Genomic DNA, 18,989 nt, shown 5'->3' on the forward strand with positions numbered 1-18,989 from the left:
ATCTTTCATGTTGTCGGATTTTAGGCTTCTTTTATTATGGTTTAAATTAGGCGGTTATCGTGTTCATCACATCTTCATGATGTATCAATGTCTTATAACGATTAACGTAGATCGTAGTCGATTTCTCAAAAGAAAAGGAAATTGAATAAAGACAATAACTATAATCATTAAAGACATCTTGGATCCTAAAGACCATGATGGATTCCACTTCTACCGTAAATCGAATATGTGACCTCCAGGTTTTCGGGGTAGATGCACAACCAACTGGTTGTTAGCTGTAAATAAATTTTAGTATAACTAAATCTTCAACACCAATAGCGACGTGTATTTGAATTTGTTAACTTAAATTTTGATTTGATAATGCGGTGATCCGGTGAGTTTGGCTGTGGTCGGTAACGTGACCAACGACCATGAGGAAGAAAATAGTGTGAATAGCACAACTTGGTTATAACCAAGACAAGGGCAATGTAGATTTCCCTCTTTCTTTGTACCTTTTATAGGCACACTAAAAATTTCGCTTTCCCATTTAATGCTCCATAGGCACACGCCTTAAAATTTCCCTCTCTCTATTAGAAGCTCTTATGGACACACCTTTTTCTCTCCGATGCATCACCATTTACCAGTCTTTTGCCATTGGCTTAGTTCTCACTTTTTGGCGCTATTCCGATTAATTCGTAAATATACCTCATATTTCTTGTAACAATGCTAGGTACATATAAAGTCTATGGGCGGGCACGATTGTACATACAAACATCTCACATAAAAAGTTTGTTTAGAAGACAGGACACGAGTTTCGGGCAGAACTTCTCATGCGAGAGGTATGTACTCCAGACAGATTAGCTACAGGTTTTCATAGTTTTTGGGTGTTCAGATAATGAAGACCACACATAAGTACTCGTACCAGTTTAAGTTACCCGTGATCCGATTATTTGTAAAGAAAACAACAAGGGTTCAACTTAGGAAAATAACAATATCATTACCACACAATTCATGGATAATCCATGATTTCATTTAATTAAAACAAACAAAGTTCAGGATCAATAGAGCTAGACCGACAATAATTGATAATTAACTAGATTATTTAAGGTTCAAAGTAGTAGATTTGTGGAGAAATCACTATTTCTTCTTGGCAATGAAGAGTCCCCACCTCTGTTCACCTGATGCAGTTCTAACCAGTTTTGCCTTCCACCCACCAACTATGTCATTGTAGTCTTCCTGAGAATCATACAATAACCAATAAACAAATAATCGAATGAATATATATATTGGTAAGAAGGCGAATTTTCAGACTTGGTAAATCTGACTCGTGAAAACGCCCGAGTCACAGATATTCTGGGTCTATTGCAGTCAAATTTAGTTTTAAAAGTCCATGATGGGGAATAGATATCTGATTTCGGTGGTGTTTTTTTTCTCAATTTTAGATACTCAAAAGCCTGAATTGACTTGAGTCGGGTTCAGACTCAGTCGAGTCAGATTAAGACAGTTAAGAAAAACAAACACCACCTTAATGTAAATTTTGATTTATGATTGAATAAGTCGGATATAGATGAGTATGGCTAGATGAATCAGACTCAAACGAGCAGAACTGAATGAATCAAATTCAGACATTGGAAAGAAAGATCCCTAAGAAGTGAGTACCTCGGAAAAGTTGGCTATGAAGTCTTCTTTATCTTTCTCTGTGGCATTCAATTCTCTCTGCAGAACTTTAATGAACTAACAAACACAATCAAAAAGCAAATATGTCACTGTCAGCTTTCTGGAGGAAGAAACATGACCAAAGAGAACCAAAAACAGAGAAAGATTGCTAGTTTGATTATTTCGAAACCTGATCAGTTCGATCCTCAGCAATAACATCATTAAAACCAGCATCTTTAAGCATCTGTAAGTAATTCAAAGCAAACCAAACAATCAAACTGGAGAAATAGAAACTGAAGCTTAAATGGTGAACTTCGAATTTGAATTTACCTGGCCATACTCCTGCACGTCATGCAAATCATATCCCCTCTGCTTAATATACTCCTGAAATTCGACTGATGGAGGTCCAGCACTTCTGCAGTAATCGCTGATAAGAACTTTTCCTCCCGGTTTCAACCACTTGTAGAAAGTCCTAAATAATGCAGGTTTGTCCTGAACAAACAATATAAAGGAATTCCAAGTTAAAGTCGAATCTAGTAAGAAAATTCTTAGAGAAAAACTTGCATTGCTTATGTTTTACTTCTGTGAACAGAAAGTGATGAGAAAGACTTTTCTTAACATACCTAAAACTTGAATCTCGTAAGAAATTACCTGAATGTGCAGAATAGTGTCACGGCTATAGATAACGTCAAAAGATTCATCAGGATATGTTTTTGTGGTACAGTCAGCAACCTCAAATTCAACTGCGCAGTTACGTCCAATGGCACGTTCCAAGGCAAAAGAAATCATATTGACTGAAAGATCAATTCCAATGACTTCAGCATCAAAGGTTTCAGCCATGTAAAAGTCACCTCCTCCGATTCCACAACCTACATCCAGGACCTTCTGGCCAGGCTTGAGTTCTAGCTTTTCTACAAATTCTTTGGTAGTCTCTGCTCAAACACAATGATCAGTTCAGTGAGATCGAAATATTATCAAAATAGACAATTTAAAGATCACTTTACTCCGACATTCTCACAGAACAACCATACAGATAGTGATAGAGTATGCACGGTAGTAAGTAGTTACGCAAAATTAAGCCGCAAATGTAGAAATTTTAAGTAGAATGAACTTATGAACATACCAATCCCTCCTGTGCTCACAAAACCTTCTCCAAATACACGTTCATAACGCAGTATACCATTGCATTTATACTGTACGTTATCCAAGAAACGTTGGAAATCCCTATCATTATCTGAGCTGACCTTTTGGAATAGCCAACAAATCTGCATAAATTTACATGAGATTTTTTAGAACACTTTTTAGTTGATCATATTCAGTATTCTCATCAGTCTTGTTCTAGGCAAGAGAAAACGGTAAGTGGATTGAGAAATAGCGTGCCTGGTTTTGATTCTTCTTGTTCCTGACATAAGCGCCAATGCATTTGCAGCTCAAAAGTGAAAGTTCAAACGGATCTCCAGACCCATCGTGCATCTGGCAATCCTTAAATACCTGTAACAAAACTAGCATCAGAATGAGAGATTATAAAGAACAAATTAGTCCTTGTAGGTGAAACAAGATGCGTCTCCTGTGTAAGGTAATAAGGGAACATAGAGTAACATGAGTTGATGAAGATGAGGCTTGTACTACCAGAGAGTAAGTTTTTGCATCAAAATAACATTAAGGTAGCCCAATAACTCCAATGTGAAGGTAGTAAAGGTGGCACAGGACAAGGTTGTGAGGAAGGAATCCGTATATTATTCAAGTACTTGGTCAGATGTGATAAAATGATTTTAGAGCCAACATCATAATGGTTTGTTAACCCTCTAATATTGAAAAACGACTCGACCACTGTTGACTATAAAGAAAATGAATGACAAAACCATGAACGAAATACGGGAATCGTAATTCTATCAAAGAGATTATAAGTATGCTTACTAGTACTACAAGCCAAAATTAAACTAAATCAAAAGCAAACCTTTGTGTAAAATCTTGGTTCCCGGTAGTGGGTTGGGTTGTTTCTTCTCTTACAGTCTCCAGATTGATGAAAGCAGGATTCCCTGAAGAAAATAAACCCGCCAACCTTCAACCATTTGCACATCCTTTCAGCTAGCTTCTCGACCTGCAAATCACGAAATATAATAAAATAAACCTTACAGGATTAGAACAGAGTTAAGATTATGCAGTCTATATCCACAAGACAAAACCCAAACCGCGAGGCAAAGCGCAGCAAAACCTAAATTTAGTATCCTGAATCACTCGCTATTCATAGATTTGGTCAAAGGGGATTGAGAAATAAAACCCAAGGTATATTACCTCGTGATCGGAAAGATACATTAGAAGCCAGTTAGAGAAAATCAAGTCCACAGATCCAGGCGTTATCTGTAACTCTGGAGATGTTACATCAGCACACATGAACTTGACATTCTTAAAATGTCCATTGACGTCTTCATTCTGCAAGTTTCAAGAGATAACGACAATGAAGTCATTTAGGCTTTCACTAACAATTTTAATAAATAGTGGTTTACTCTTCAAGCATTGACCAAGAATAGAGTACCAAGTTACCTTCTTAATAACACTCTCAATGAAGTCCATTGCTATAACTTGTCCAGCCTCCTTAGCTAACTCACCAGTAAACCGACCAATACCTGCTCCTAGCTCCAAAACAGATTTCCCTTTTAAAGAGGGGAGTAACGAGAGCACCTGCCATATTCATAATAGTTCAGTAAAGATCAGTTTTAAGAACTTGGAGTGGACAAATCAATTGAGTACAGAAACTAAACAATAACTGTGTGTTCTATGTCAACAACCCTTGGTTGGAGTGGTAAGAGGTATAGTCTTCCATTCTAGAGGTCAAGGGTTCAAGATACGCTGAACAATTCAAAGAAAAACTATGTGTTCTATAACCAGAAAAAAGTGCCTGTTTGCTCAGAATGTTCAGTTGTTTAGTTAAACAAGCGGAGATTTGGGTTAGAAGCCCATTATTTACAACTATAATGCTTGGATTCAAGGTTGACAAACACCACATATTTATACAGTATCAATAACAGATACTGATTATCGAAATCAGGCAAGCATCAGATCTTAGCCAACGGACTAAAACTGATATCAGAGAATTCAAGGAGCACAAATTTTCGTGGGGTAGGTTCAGGCGCGTGTTTTAGAGGGTGCAATTGGCGCAGTCGCACCAGGCCCCCTCAAACCACAAGATTTTCTCAAAGAGCGAGAGCCCCTAAATACCAAGTTAAAAATAATAATTTGACAGTCTAAAATGCTTTAATAAAAACAAATATAGCTTAGTTCTTAAACATCTTATACAACAAGCATGAGGCCACCAGTTCACTACTCGTCCTTGTCAAGTCTTTGTGTATCTTCTCATTTCATTATCATCTCAAACTATGTAGTAAAACAACAATTACTAGTATTAGTTATGGATAATCAGTTAGTTTTAGGTTAGTTTGTATGCTTTAAAGACTACTTATGAAGTTCAATACTTATTAATATTTTTTTTTCATGAAATGAGTGTAGTTTAATGTGTATGGTTCTTGCTTAGATTCATTTGAGAGAAGAAAAAAAAACAAATTTATAACTTTGCTCATTTTGGGCTTTTGCTAAATGCATTACAAAAGAATTACGCTTTAACCGTCAAGATTCGATCTAACTTTCAAAGGGAGCTTGCCACATCATCCCGGCATAAAATTCGTCAAAAAATTTTGTGAACCTAGCATTTCCATATTTCATTTAGTATCAGGGCTCCAAATTCTCAACCATGCCACCACTGAGTAGGTTTTACGACGAAACATAATATAATATTTTATGTCTACTGATTATTTTGTGGTTTTATTTGTCCCATTATAACATTTATCTCTTTTTCTATGCGGTACAATTCTTGGTTACTAGATCACCATTAATTGTTCAATAAAATATATAATCAAAATAAAAATATTAATCTGCATAGAAACAATCACATTAACTGGTAGATAGAGAGAGAGAGAGATTACTTCAGGTCTCTCTTCTTTGTCAAGATCAGAAGCTTTAGAATCAAGCATCATAGCTTCAACAGTTAAATCAACTGAATGTTCGATCCAGTAACTCTTTTGGATTTCTCGTTCATCTGCCACTGATTCAGACAATGTAACTAAAACGTTAAAAATAAAATAAAAGAAATTGAAAATGAGGTTGAATAAATCAAGAAGAGGATCAATACCTTGAGTAGCCATGGTGATTTGAGAGATTTAGGTTTAATGAAAAAGGAAATGTAGGAAGAAAATAGATAGATAGATAAAAGAGGAAAAAAGAAAGAGAAAAAATTTGGGTTTATAATTTGATGAACTAAGAACCCTCAACTGCAATTCGAGATCTTGAAAAGCTCCTTGATCTTCGGTTACAAGCTCGACCTCTCTGTTGCATCACCTATTAAACCACCTCACTCTCTCTCTCTCTCTCTCTAGACTTCTCACTCACTCTGTTTCTCTCTCTAAGAATGGGATTTGGATTTGGACATGGAGAGATGAGAGGATTCTGAATCTCTTTATATAGCGGCGAAAAGCTCGTGATTTCTGTTGATTAATTCATTTTATGCCACCTTGGCTACATTTTTTTTAAGGTCAGCGCTAAAGCTAAATAGTATGTGGGGTGTGAAATTTTAAAAGAAATATGTAGAATTTAGAAATTTTTTCGGGAAAATAAATTTTAGGGAAATGATAAAGTTACAAAAGATTTTGACAAAAAAAAGGTTCCCAGCTGATGTGGCGGGTGTGGTTTCAAACTTTGACCAAATCTAGGCCGTTGAGAGATGAAAATCACAACCGCCACATCAGCTGGGAACTTTTTTTTGTCAAAATATTTTGTGATTCTAGCATCTCTCTAAATTTTGAGAAATAAAAAAAACACTCCACCTCACCTCACCTCTCTCTCTTCTCCGACAAGGTCGCCGGCCAGAAAATTTTCCGGCCAGCGACCATAAAAAAAAAAAAAAAAAAAAAAAGTGGTGGGGAGAAGAGAGAGTGGTGGGGAGAAAGAAGATGAGGTGGAGAGAGAGAGCTGAGGTGGAGAAGCTATTTTGCTTTCTCCCTAAATAAAATTGTCAAACAAAATTGACCAATTTTTGACCAAGTCTTCACACCCCGGAAACTATTTTGCTTTCCCCAAAGCGCTGGCCTTTTTTAATTGGGTTAATTCCAATCTGACCCCAATTTGTGGCCATCTTATAAATTTGATCTCCATATTTGTCCAACATTCCAAAATACCATCCCCCCCCCCCCCCCCAAATTAAGACTGCAAGACCCATATTTTTGTTATTCTCTTTCCGTTTTTCACTTTTCTGTGCATAAGTAGTTCTTTCATGTCCTTTTCTTCTTTATTCCTGGACGAAAATTGGTCGCTAGTAGATAATCGTCGGTCATTTGTCGGCGATTTTCAACAAAAAAAAATTTATCTTTTCTTCTTCCTCACTCCTTCCACCATTACCTAAAACTCTCTCTATTGTTCTCTTTCCTATTTCCCTCCCTCTTTACTCTTCCCCATTGGAATTTCCTCATCTTCACGAAGAAGAGAGATAAAACCCAATGTGATTTCTTGATCATTTTCATGAAATCCCAACCGGTTTCATGATTTATGGCCCGATGTGTTTTTCTTGATCGTCTTCACTAACTCCAATATGATTTCACGATATGTATCTCCAACAGGGTTCATGAAAAAGATTAAACTCCAATGGGATTTTATAGCAATATAGACGAAGAAAAGTAAAGCAAAGTAGTGGGCATGGTGGTGGAAGGAATAAGAAGAATATAGATGAGAAAAAAATTGTTCTTGAAGGTCGCTCACCGATGGTTAGACGACCATCGAAGAAGAAAGAAACATGACAGAAATACTTATGAAAGTAACTACTAAAATAAAATTGACTTTTGAAGTTGATTCAGCAAAGTATGTTTTAAGGGCCATTTCAAAATGCTTGGCATATACAGGGTTAAATTTTTTTAGTTGGTCACAAATTAGAAGTCAAACTAAAACTCATCCTTTATCAACTGATTCCGTGTAATATAACATTAGATCTCTAGTAGTCAGTTTTAATAGAGTTGTGGCGTCGTTTCTCCTAGTAAATGAAACTAAGCAAAATCACAACCTCGCGGTTTTAACCCAAGTAGCAATTTTATTGCTGGCATGCCAACAATTGATTGGTCAGTTAGTTGTGCACCTATTATAAAATTTTAGAGGTCTCAAATTCGATTCAAGTGTGAAAAGAAAATCTATCATTTAATGACTTGTGTTAAAGATATAAATAAAATAAAGGTACGAATATGTTAAGGGCATAAATAAAGTAAATGTATGAATGAGTAGCGTCATCCGACCACTTCTTCTATTAAGTTACAGTTTTTCCTTCAAGTGTTGATCTTCCTTTTCCGTTATCTCCATTTGCCTCCATTTTTGCTCACTCTGCCTCTCCTCTCTAAAAAGAGATGATTTGTCGTAGACATGGTTAATTGCTCTGCCGACATGTCTCGCATGTCTCTCTCTAATTTCTAGAAAAGCCAAAAAGGGAACTACGAGTAAGAAAAATTGAAAGAAAAAGACAAAGGGGGTATCGAGAAGACTAACTCATATCTTCATCTCTTTTGTTTTGGTCGAAGAGATCTAATTCTCTTTTTCTCGCTTTATTTTCTATCCAGCCCATTTAGAGGAAAAAAATATAAAAAGAGGTGAAACTCGAAAAATAAAATAAAAGCATCTTAACAGAACCCCAATATGTTAGGGGTCAAAATTTGAAGTTTTTTTTTTTTTTTTTGTTAAGGAGGGTCAAAATTTGAAGTTGATAAATTGTAGAAGTGGAAAAGATTGATGACTTTGTCACAATTTGGACCAAATAGAATTAACCCATATATTACTCCTGTGAGAACAACAAACATCATCTTTCTTTCCTTTCTAAATAAAAATATTCATTGTAAAGATCTACTTGTAAATATAATTGAATAATTTACTAAAAGCATTCAAACTAAACAGAATATTTAATTTAAATAATGTACAAATTAGGTTAAGATTTTTATATTAAATAATAGTTAAACAAAGAAAGAAATCAAAGATCAAACATTAAGTTGGATTCATCATACAATTTATTTGTGATGGGTCCAACTTTCTTCTTTACCATTCACTATATTATGTTAAGTAAATATTTCTAACACTCAAAAACAAACTCCCAACATGAGTAATTGGCTCTTTGTCTATGCTAATAGCTATATGAAAAAAGAAAAACACTATAAAATTAGAATAGGTTTTGAGCCAATACCCTTTGCTTTCTTGAGAAGTTGGACCAAATGACTAATTATGGAAATGTTCCTCATCAATGAAAAGTTTAAGCAATGAGAATTATTGAGATTGAATTAGAGAGTGACAAGAACACTCATTTCACTACAAATTTCATGTTGAGGTGAATATTTTTTCACAGCAACCAAATAAATTCAATTATGCATCCTCACATACACATTAGTACTTCTCAGAGAAATATATAAAGCACTAGTTTCTATTACTACAAAAATTGAACCTCCGTTTTCAGCAATAAAGACAGACCTGACACAGACTGCCACCTAAAGAAGTTAAATTGAAAAAGAAGGTAAGGTTTCATTTTATTTCATTTCTGATAGTGTGCGTAGCTCCAAAGATCCATTAACATTGCTAATCCTATGTGTTATCAAATTGTCAAATCCACATTGATCCGATCAAAACTAAATACATTTTACTCTGTCATTCGCACAATTGCACTTGGCATAGATTGCATATTTCTTTCTATGCAGTTGCAAATTGTAATCATTTATAAAATTGTGGGTGGAAAATCAATAGAAAAATATAGTGACCGAAAATTATGTTGGGGCCGACCACTATCAACAGAAAAATTGAGTATAAATCAATAGAAAAATTGAGTATAAATTTTATTACCAATTGTGTACTGTGGCCACTAATGGTGGTGGATACAAGAGAGAATCTTGTTTTAACTTTTTCAACAGAATTTTTTTATTTTAACTCTTTATTCTCTCTCTATATGGTGAGCGTGAGATGTTTTAAAATCTGATTTGAATCTTAGAAAAGAAAAAAATGTTGTTCTAGGGGCTAGGTGACACCTTTACATTATTCGTGATCCAATGCAGTCACACATTTCGATACTATATTTCATGAACACGTATTGCATTTAGTTTTTATACAAATTTTAGTTTAGTATAAAATCATTTATGTCAGAGAGTAGGTAAGAGTTCTAGCTCGCAACCAAAAAAAAAAGGTAAGAGTTAATAGAGACTTTGACACTGGTCCACTAGTTAATGACAATGTATGAACTACTCCGTTTTTTTAAATAATGTACAGTATATAATTTTATTTGAACAGAAATTGCCTCAGAACTCGGTTAAATGGTTGTGTTTGCTAATGCCATGGACGACATGTAATCAAAATACAGTTATATATTTTATAATATGTTGAAGATGGGGAAAACTAGTTCTTTTTTTTTTGTTGAACTGAAAACTAGTTGTTCTCTTCATGAGAAAATATCTAGAGCGGTCATTTATGATTTTCCTTAGTGCAATTCCCCAAGGAACAATTATAAGAAAAATAGATAAATATCAATGGAGGTATTATTAGCTGGCTTCGAGTAGCCTCGTACCTCATTGAACTTCATGCCCTAATTTCATCAATAATTCACTTTGTTTTTTGCCCATTGGGCATATTTTGCATTCTTTATTTCTTTTATAGCCTTTCATTTTCTTATTTCAATTGAGGGTGAATGGTCCCTCAACAAAAAAAAAATTTGAGGGTGAATGGAATCTCAAAAAACAGCCAAAGAGACCAATCCAACACGTCAAATTGTCAATTATATAATATACAGAGCTAAACATCACACACATACTTTCAGCAAAAAAAAAAAAAGAACTACAAAGATTTCTTGTAGATGTGGGCCTATAACTAGCAATATATCCATTTCGTGGTATGTCACTATATAGGGTAGGGGCACAGGGAAAGAAAATATCAGCACTAGCATTTTAATCAAGAGCTCAATCAAGATATATTTTAGGGAAGCACTGGGAGATTGATCGAACCCTAACTAAATTGCAAAACACTGATAAAATCCATTACGTTAATCACGATTAATATGGACTAAATCATAAATATAGATGATCTCATGATTGAGTTTAACGAATATATACTTTAGACCTCCAAACGAGAATATAGTAGTAACGAATTATTTCTTCCTGTGGTTTTTTAGGATGGCTATTAGTATTCGATGTTGTAAGTGGCACGCCTTTCATTTTTATGGTATACGGTATACCTGTGTCATATGATAAATGTCATGGTATATGTAACAATCCTTATATAATGGGGCAATTTGAGCCTAAACCCTATAAGGAGGTCATATCATCGAGTTGCTTGGACCCTTCAATTACCAAATAGACACATACTTCAAACACTAAAATAGAAGTTACTTTTTTAGACATATCAATATGATCTCATGATCCACATTAGTCACCAATGTTGAAAATAGCTTTGAACATTTTATCGAATAAAATTATAAATATTCACATTATATTCTGTAAAATATCATATAAGTTTAGGCAACTATATGACATAAACGCTATTTTTGTAAACATATCACGACTTGTTCGACTACGATATTAAGTTTTATAGTGATAATTTGACGATAGTGGTCTACATTAGGACAAGATCATTTTCTATACAAACGTCTTATAGTGGGAGGATTAATCAATTCTCAAGGGACATTTCCACTTTGTGCATAGAGATTAACTTGATTAATGTCTAAGAATTTATCCATGCTACTTGCCAGAAGGAACCTGCATTTTGCATACAAAAATATTAATTAAACATGCATGATGAAGATCCAGTTAGAGCTTGTTTAATTGGAAACATGAAAGCACAATTATAGATGTGAATATGTGAATTAGGTTAAAAATGAACATACTTTTGTAGTAGAGTTGTAGCCATGGATTGACAACCACCAAGGATAGATGATTGCATATTTATAGCAATATTTGGGTTGTGAATGCTTTGTCTAATGTGTATCCATCCATACTCTCCCCGCTCTTCGTCCGACACTCTTGCCCTACACATATTATACAAAATCAGAATACGGACTTTGAGCTTGATAAGAGCTCGACATTTCTATTAGCATGATCTCCTATCATCTGAACACTATAATTATCAAAATAGACAAGTCTTGGGTAATAATTTATCTAGACGTTTGTTCGATGATTTAGACACAAAAAACTCTAGTATAGCACCAAAGTTAGTGTGTTAAAGATGTATTAGTGACCCTAGTCTTTCACAGACGATGAAAGGCTAAATTATCCAAACTCTACCGGAATATGGGCCTTAAGTCTGAATCAGAAATCCGATATTGAAAACTTATAATGGAAGCTCTATAGACTTCTCTGTTATTGCTAAAGGCGCTCCTCGGACGGCTATTGAACTTTCCAAGGGCTAGCTACGACGCTAGGTATAGTACCTGTACATGTTGGCATCAACAGGAGCAGGGGTGTCATTTGAGTCCACAAGGCAACCTTCACTCACCCAACAATCTCCACAGCTATCTAACTCCCATCCTTTTATTTTTCCTTCCTGAATTTCAAATTATTCAAATCTCAATTTTTTTTAAAATAAAAATAATAATTTAATTGTTCATATTTAAATCAATATATTAAAAGAAAACCTAAAACAGAGAGCACTTACCTCTATGTAGTTTCTAAAGGTCTCAATAACTTCAACACCTTTGGCTTTGGCTTCTCTAGGCTCAGAAATGATGTTCATTCTCAGCTCAATTGCTTCCACTGGATCTTCAAGTTCTTTAATTAAACTACCTATACCTTCTTCTATTCCTCCTAGCTTCATTCTTACCATTTCTATTATGATCTTTACCACCATATATGCACCTAAAAAGTCATTCATGTACTTTAATCAGCTTCTTTTTATTAAACTACTTCGGTGTTCGTATTTTTTTTTCATTTTCTGAATGTGATTTATCTGACTTGTCTGAAACTAGCTCGTCTGGATCAAATGGGCCCAATACCAACCCAAATTGGCTATTCGGACGAGTCAGTCATCTTGATTTGGACAAAACAAACCGTCTGAAATCTAACTCAAGTCAATTCAGATCTGACATAGAAAAAGACAACAATATCTACATTAAATGGTCAACATATAAGAAAAATTCATCTTCAACATTACTTTACCCACCGTCATCGAGGAAATGATTCTCTTTGAGAGCGCCATGGCCGGATGTTTCCATCATGAGGTGAGTTTCAACACCATCTTTGTTGAGTTGAATGCCTTTATCAATGACATTTCTATAGCCGACTCGATAGAGGCAATGGTGCCCACCTCTTTTTGTTATGAATTTTGTTAATGCCATGCTGGTTCGAGCATCAGTGACAATTGTTGTATCTGCCAAATATTAAGCTCAAATAATTTGTCAGTGTCTACTTATCGTCTTATCCTAACCCTAAATCCTAATCGAGATACAGTAATTTTCTTAACTTGGTTATTTCGATTCCAGTTCCACTATTTGGCTATATATTGTAACTAGAACCGAAAAGTACCCGAAAAAAATTGTTTAAATTTAGCACATTACTATCTACTTGAGTATTTAGAGTCCATACCTGGATGTTCCTTTAAAACAATAGCGGACATAAGAGCAATCAATCTATCACCATTAATGGCATTGCCTGAATTATCGACAACTCCGCTTCGATCAACATCAGTATCGAAAACGATACCTAAATCAGCTTTATTTTGTAAAACAGAATTCCTAGTAAGAGACATGGCAACTTTATCTTCAGGATTTGGGATGTGATTAGGAAACATTCCATCTGGTTGAAGATTTAATGACCCAAATGTATCTGCTCCAAGTTTATCTAATACATCCCATGTAAAAAATCCTCCTGAACCATTTCCTGGATTCACTATTATCTGCAATTAAAAATTCAAGTTAAGTCAACATTAAAAATTTATCTCCTAATTTTATTAGATTTTAGGGTTCTAGAAAAAGTTGGTTATCTCCTAATTTTATTAGATTTTAGGGTTCTAGAAAAAGTTGGTTCTAGTTCTAATGAGTAATGGTTCTTGTACTTTTAAACCCAATTGTTCTCAAAACATCATCTATTCGTACAACTAAATTACAATAATTGTACGACGATATTCATCTTTTATAGACACACTTTTTCAATTCATTTGTAATTATTGTTTTTGTAATTCCAAAATTTGTTGAAAACAATCTGAACCACATAAATGAATTTGTTGTGTAAATGTTAAATATTGTTCAATCAATATAATCACTCTATCCTTCTATCTTGAAATTAAGGTCATGGGAGTCAAAATGGGAATTGATCTAGCTTTATTGTATATGAAACAACAAATTTTTTTTTTATATGAAAATGCATTGTCTTAGTTATAATCACCATGTTTTGAAGAGACCAAGATTAAAACCTTGAAACCTTCGAGGGGTTTGTCGAAGTGTGTTGGATGATTTATTCGTTCTTTAATGATATCTCGTAAGTGCTTGGAGTAGGCATTCATAAAATCAACTTTTGTTACTGCCACCATGTTGAGAGTTGTTGAAGCTTTTGCAAGTCTGTTTGCATATTTACGTGCTGCTCTGTCGCAAATTTCTTCTACATCAGTTGAGCGTAACCCGCCATTTCGAGTAAAAAATTTGAGCCCGTTACGAGTGTATGGTAAGTGAGAAGCCGTCATCTACACCAATGAAATTCATTAAAAATTTGGTGTGCAGTCGTTCCTTTTATCATATAGATCAAAATCAAGTATATAGGTTCCAAATACCAGTGTAATTGTGGTGTAAAGATAAGCAAGATAGTAATTGAAAGAAAAAAGTAAAGTAGGATGTGATGTTAACTGTAAAGCATGCCCACAAGCCACTTCATCTAAAACAATGCCACTAACATCTTAACCATTGACAGACCTAGAAATAGTAAGAACTAACTATATTAACTAACAAAAATCTAAGTACTAACTAACTTACCATAATTGAAGCATCATAAGAAAATGGAGGAAGCAATGTACTCATAAAACAAGCAGGAGTAGTAGCAAGCCCCATATCAAAAACCAAACAACCTGCATTCCTCAAACCAGCAAACACGGCGACACTCAAGGAAGCTCCCGATATTCGGGGATCTCTACCAAGAGAAACCTTAATTTCTTGTGTAAGAACTTCTCCTAGTTCTTTCTTAATTCCATCTATTACCCACTCTCCAAAACTCTCAACTATAGCTTCCACAGCTGGTGGAGTAAGATCTACTCTTCTATCTTTCTCACCTTCAACGGCTACTCCTCGAACGTCCGATCCATTTTGAAGCCTCTTTACTCTCTCTACTTCTTCATCAACCACAACTTCATCATATTTTGTACCATTACATGAAATCTTAAGCTTAGTGGGTGTCAATCCAGATGATAAATGTAGTTGTGAATGTTTGAATGTTGAGGGATTCGGTTGTGACGGCGGGAACTTTGTTTTTTGGGCATTTTTGGGTAAAGATAGTGAAGATGTAGTGGCCATGAAAATCCTAGTTTAAGTTTCTCTCTAAATTATTTTTTTAAGAAATTTAGATATTTGAGTAGAGAGAGAAGAGGAGAGAGTTTTCAAGGCTAGATTGCTTGATGGGTGAAAGATAAGATTACTTCATTAAACCATAACCTTACAAATTTGATATCTTCCTTACAAAAGAAATATCTGTCAAGGATAGATAGCTCCAAAGTGAGTAGTTCTAGTTCAATTGTTTGTTTTAAAATTTGAAACTTGTTTGTGGTTGTAGTGTTAGAGATGAGTAGAGATGAGAGATATTCATATCAAGAGGTATATTTTAGGTGTTAAATGACAACTCCCACTTATAAGCCCAAACTCAAGGATGAGCCAAGCCCAACTTTGAGCTCAAGCCCAACTTTGAGCTCAAGCCCAAAAGACTTATGAGCCCAGCATTGAGAGTGAATTCCTGGTTCCATTAAGGTCTTAAGGGTTTCAATGTCCCTAAACACATAGGGAGGATTTTTTTTGTTGAACTAATGGGGAGGTTATATGGGCAAACATGGTTTCTTCCATTCCCACACAAATCAGACTTGACTTGGTCAATTGACTATGACGAAGTTAGCAAAAGAGAAAAGGTATTCACCTCTCTTCATCTTCATCTTCTCGACCATTCATCACCACCACCACTACCACCACCCTTGCCGCAACTGTCAACCCCATCTCTCTTACCCATCTTATTTTGTTTTAGGGGTTTTCATGATTTGATAGTTGACCGCGTAATAATATTTTCTTGTCCTCTATTATTAGACAAGTCCTTGGAGATAATTATGTGACCAACCATATAATATTGTTAACACCATCATCAAATATGTCTACAAGATAAAGTTCAATGTATTTCATTTTTGGATTCTTTTTAGTCTGCCCAAATCATGCACTCTTCCATTAATTGATTGGATAACAAAATTAGGGCGGGTTTTGTTTAAGTCCAACCCACATTAAGGTCAAAAACAAAGTTCTTGACTAGGCCAGTCAAGAGTCTTTTCGGCTTATAATGAATGAAGTTTATAACAAGTGAACCAATTCTTTGAACAAACTACAAATAAATAATGGCAGAAGCCTTTTGGATTGAAAAACTTGTTTCTTTAGTTCCAACAATATTAAATATAAACACAGGTCTAGTGGTTCCTACTAAAAATCACTTACCTATAAAAATCTCATCAAACCAACCTATATTTTCATACACACACTCTCTATATATATATATATATATCTTATACATAAAATATATATAGAAGCAGATGATCTAAACATGCCTAGACCCAGGAATATCAATCCATTGGAGTTGAAGTTCAATTTCACCAGATTCAACATTTTTCAACCTGAGACATAAATCTTGAACAACTTTGTTATTCTTCAACATAACCCGGCTTTCTTCACATAAGCAATTCTCTCTGGTCGGGAGCACTCTCCTAATGATTGTATCACTTGGAATTCCTTCTAAATGCATTTTTACCGCTTCTATAAATGGTTTTATGTCAAACTCAGCTTCACCCATTTTATCATCAAATGTAAATGTATCATGGTCGTATACTGTCTGCAACAACACCACATCGAACAAAACAACAACAAATAAGTATTACAAAATCAAATGAAACAAAAAAGGCATATATATATTTAGATAGCATATGTTTTTTCTTGTAAGTCGTGAAATCTTAGTAGACTGGGAGACAGATTTCAGCATGTTTGTTTTTGTCTAACTTGTTTGAATGACCGATTTGTGTCATTAGGTCAGTTTTAGTCAGGGAGGTCAGATTCGGGCGATTAGGAAAGAGACAAACATCATCTAAGATCGTATAAAACAAAGATATAATTTAAATCCGACAATGAAACTTATTATATATCCACATCTACCAAACAAAACAAAGATAAGTTCAAGTCAACTCCGACTTTGAAATTTGCACATATATATAAAATTTATTATATGCATAAAGAGAAACTAAGCGTCAATCCCGCCAATTTCAGCTATGTTTTCACTAGCAGGCTTGTCACAACTTGTAATAAAACTAATCAAATTTCCATCAGGTTAGCTAGTAGAAGAATAACTTACAAGTTTGATAGGAACATTTGGATCTTCAATACAGAGAGTCAGATCTTCGTTCCACTCAGGATTTACGTTATGTTTTATCACACGGGTCCGCAATTTCTGCACATGATTTTGACACAATTTTCACAAGATTAAGACACAAGTAAAAAAAAATAAACTAAATTTTCAAGAAAGAACATTAAAAATACATTATTAACGTAAGCCCCAATTACTAATTTGACTAAACTATCATCAAATATATTTGCTTATTGTACTCATATTGACCAAGTCCAAATTGTATGTGGTAGTAGAATAGCCCACCGATAACAAAATGAATCGATCAAATTTTGTTTGTATGTAAGAAGTCTAGACGGCTGGAGCTGAAAATCATAAGAAACTACTATGAAACATCCCTTTGGTTGCTTCCTTAAGGGAGTGTTTGTTTGTGTTTCAGCTACTGATAAAACCCAATATTGCCGAATTAGATATTGGTTTAGTTGAATTTCGTCTCTTTAATTAGTCTTTTGCCAGCTAAAAAGCACACTACCTAATAGTCTAAGAATTAAGATATCATGAAGAACAAATTAAACCTAAAAATTGCTTCTTTTTTTCTTGAATTGACCAAAAAAAGATGAAAAACATTGTGAAATGGGTTTAATACAAAATTTATAGAGAAGTAAAGCCATTTAAAGAGTACTATTTAAGTCTGAAACTGAGAGATAAAAGATATCTGGCTAAAAAAAACGTTTTCTTTGAGTCAAAACAACAAACATATGAAGAATATAGTTCGATATGGTTAATTTTTTTAAGAAATTTCATGAATTAGGGTTTAAGTAATGAAATTTTATATGGGTTCAACCAAAAGATCAAAATTAACAAGAAACAGCAAAATGATTAAAGAAGAGAGAGAGAGAGAGAGAGAGAGAGAGAGAGAGAGAGAGAGAGAGAGAGAGAGAGAGAGAGAGGGGTTTATGAAAACAGATTACCTGTTTACCCATTCTAATGAAAACATAAGGATCGCTGCTGCGAAGATCACGGACGGCTAAATTGACTCCCCTAATGACTCTGATTCTGAGAAGACCTAACAGATTTTCCATTAATTACAGGAGGTGAACTAAAAGAAGAGAGAGATAGAGAGAGATGAAGTAGCTAGGAGGAGAAGGTAGATAAAAGTCTTTTGAATTTTTGTGTCTGAATTTCTTAACTTCGAAGATTTTTCATTTATATGGGATTTAACTGTTGGAACCAAGTTGTACTACCGTTGACTTGGTAATGTAGTTTGACTGCACTTGGTTAGGAGCACCCTAAAACGGATGGACTCGATATGAATTTTGTTACAAAATGTTATCTTTCTTATCTTCCTCTTCTTCATCACCACTAGGTTCTTCCTCAATGCCAAACCCATCAGTCGAGAAATTGGTTGTTGGTGGATCTGTTGTGATGGTAACTTCTGGTTTATCTCTAGGTTGTTAGTTTAGCTGTTTTTTTTTATTATTATTTGTTTTTGTCTCAGATTTATTAAATATGTGATGAAATAGCTTATTTTGTAGCGTTAGATTGTCCAGATGCTTGTCTTCTGTGACGATCAAGGAAGGTAAAATAACAAAATATCTAGCAAAATAATAATGTGTTGGCATTAGAAACCTAAGGATTCAATGAGCCATTCCACTCATTACATAACAACGAAACGACAAGTTACGAAATATCATACAATGTTAAGATACAACAAAAGTTGAATAAATTGACTAACCGTTATAATTACTA

The 18,989-nt window shown here is 34.5% G+C and overlaps 3 protein-coding genes across 5 annotated transcripts; all 3 read right to left on the reverse strand.

Annotated features, from left to right (window-relative positions):
* Positions 1-956: 956 nt before the first annotated feature.
* Positions 957-6,228, reverse strand: PMEAMT (S-adenosyl-L-methionine-dependent methyltransferases superfamily protein). Of its 3 annotated transcripts, none has more exons than XM_086638731.1 (12): positions 5,822-6,228; positions 5,616-5,734; positions 4,180-4,317; positions 3,931-4,068; positions 3,593-3,736; positions 3,016-3,126; positions 2,759-2,900; positions 2,287-2,567; positions 1,966-2,127; positions 1,826-1,879; positions 1,639-1,713; positions 957-1,215 (listed from the first exon to the last, which is right to left on the reverse strand). In XM_086638731.1, exons 1-12 carry the CDS (start codon positions 5,832-5,834, stop codon positions 1,117-1,119), a joined length of 1,476 nt encoding a protein of 491 aa, XP_086494857.1. In that variant the 5' UTR covers positions 5,835-6,228; the 3' UTR covers positions 957-1,116. The 3 variants fall into 3 exon arrangements, with proteins under 3 accessions (XP_086494857.1, XP_086494875.1, XP_086494865.1); XM_086638749.1 differs by having other exon boundaries at positions 4,180-5,288; positions 5,336-5,734; positions 5,822-6,192; XM_086638739.1 differs by having other exon boundaries at positions 5,616-5,728; positions 5,822-6,174.
* A 4,915-nt stretch (positions 6,229-11,143) lies between these two features.
* On the reverse strand, positions 11,144-15,876 carry LOC147563574 (phosphoglucomutase, putative / glucose phosphomutase). The gene is made up of 8 exons (XM_086638719.1): positions 14,642-15,876; positions 14,089-14,355; positions 13,263-13,572; positions 12,841-13,047; positions 12,337-12,536; positions 12,113-12,225; positions 11,570-11,710; positions 11,144-11,441 (listed from the first exon to the last, which is right to left on the reverse strand). Exons 1-8 carry the CDS (start codon positions 15,173-15,175, stop codon positions 11,360-11,362), a joined length of 1,854 nt encoding a protein of 617 aa, XP_086494845.1. The 5' UTR covers positions 15,176-15,876; the 3' UTR covers positions 11,144-11,359.
* Positions 15,877-16,267: 391 nt separating this feature from the next.
* LOC147563575 (GTPase activating protein 1-like) lies at positions 16,268-18,469 on the reverse strand. Its single transcript, XM_086638758.1, has 3 exons — positions 18,212-18,469; positions 17,250-17,345; positions 16,268-16,736 (listed from the first exon to the last, which is right to left on the reverse strand). Exons 1-3 carry the CDS (start codon positions 18,320-18,322, stop codon positions 16,446-16,448), a joined length of 498 nt encoding a protein of 165 aa, XP_086494884.1. The 5' UTR covers positions 18,323-18,469; the 3' UTR covers positions 16,268-16,445.
* Between the last annotated feature and the right edge of the window lie 520 nt (positions 18,470-18,989).

This window comes from Eschscholzia californica, unplaced genomic scaffold (genome assembly GCF_041429995.1).
Source record: "Eschscholzia californica isolate CP2 unplaced genomic scaffold, dmEscCali1.0.p SCAF_1, whole genome shotgun sequence".
Lineage (NCBI taxonomy): Eukaryota > Viridiplantae > Streptophyta > Magnoliopsida > Ranunculales > Papaveraceae > Eschscholzia > Eschscholzia californica.